Here is a 566-nt window from a genome sequence, read left to right as displayed (position 1 = left end):
CAGCAGCCCGGCTCGGGAGGAGCAGGACGCGCCGGGGCCGCCTCCTCCCGCACGGACCCATGAACCAGCCGGGCGGCGCGGCGGCTCCGCAGGTACGACGGGGGGTCGGGGGCATGCACCACGCGGGGGACCCCGGGGGTCCGGGGCCCGGGGCGTTGCGCCACTTCATTGCAAGATTTGCAAAATGCAAAGTGCCTGGGCACGTTTGTGGGCTTTTTGTGGGCGCAAACTGGAGGGTCGGGGTCCGACGAGCCCCCCTGGGCGCAGCGGGGTGTGAGCAGGGTGGAGTTGGCGTGGGGGTCTTTTCTGGCCCCCACCCAACGCCCCCTCCAGCTCCGGGCTCGGACCGGAGCCCAGAAAACAAAGCGGCGAGAGAACAGAGCAGCCATTTCAGTTTGGACAATTCACATTTTGCAAAAATGCAACCTCTTCCAGCTCTTCCCCCTCCCCCTCCAAATTTGCAATTTTCCTCTGACCCTCTTTGCGCTTGGGACTCCTAGTGACCCTCAGGACGTCCTTCTCTTCAGACCCCCCCATCTTTCCAACATTGTTGGGTTTTTTTTTTT

The 566-nt window shown here is 62.9% G+C and overlaps 1 protein-coding gene across 1 annotated transcript in view; it reads left to right on the top strand.

Annotated features, from left to right (window-relative positions):
* Positions 1-16: 16 nt before the first annotated feature.
* The window catches only part of ZNF618 (zinc finger protein 618), a 210666-nt gene continuing 210116 nt past the window's right edge, over positions 17-566 (top strand). The window contains exon 1 of the mRNA XM_006865694.1: positions 17-92. Within this exon, the coding sequence (XP_006865756.1) occupies positions 60-92 (33 nt within the window). The 5' untranslated portion in view covers positions 17-59. The remainder of the gene's footprint in view (positions 93-566) is intronic.

The sequence above is a fragment of the Chrysochloris asiatica genome, unplaced genomic scaffold (genome assembly GCF_000296735.1).
Source record: "Chrysochloris asiatica unplaced genomic scaffold, ChrAsi1.0 scaffold00081, whole genome shotgun sequence".
NCBI classification, from domain to species: Eukaryota; Metazoa; Chordata; class Mammalia; order Afrosoricida; family Chrysochloridae; genus Chrysochloris; species Chrysochloris asiatica.
This window is presented reverse-complemented; position numbering and strand designations above follow the sequence as displayed.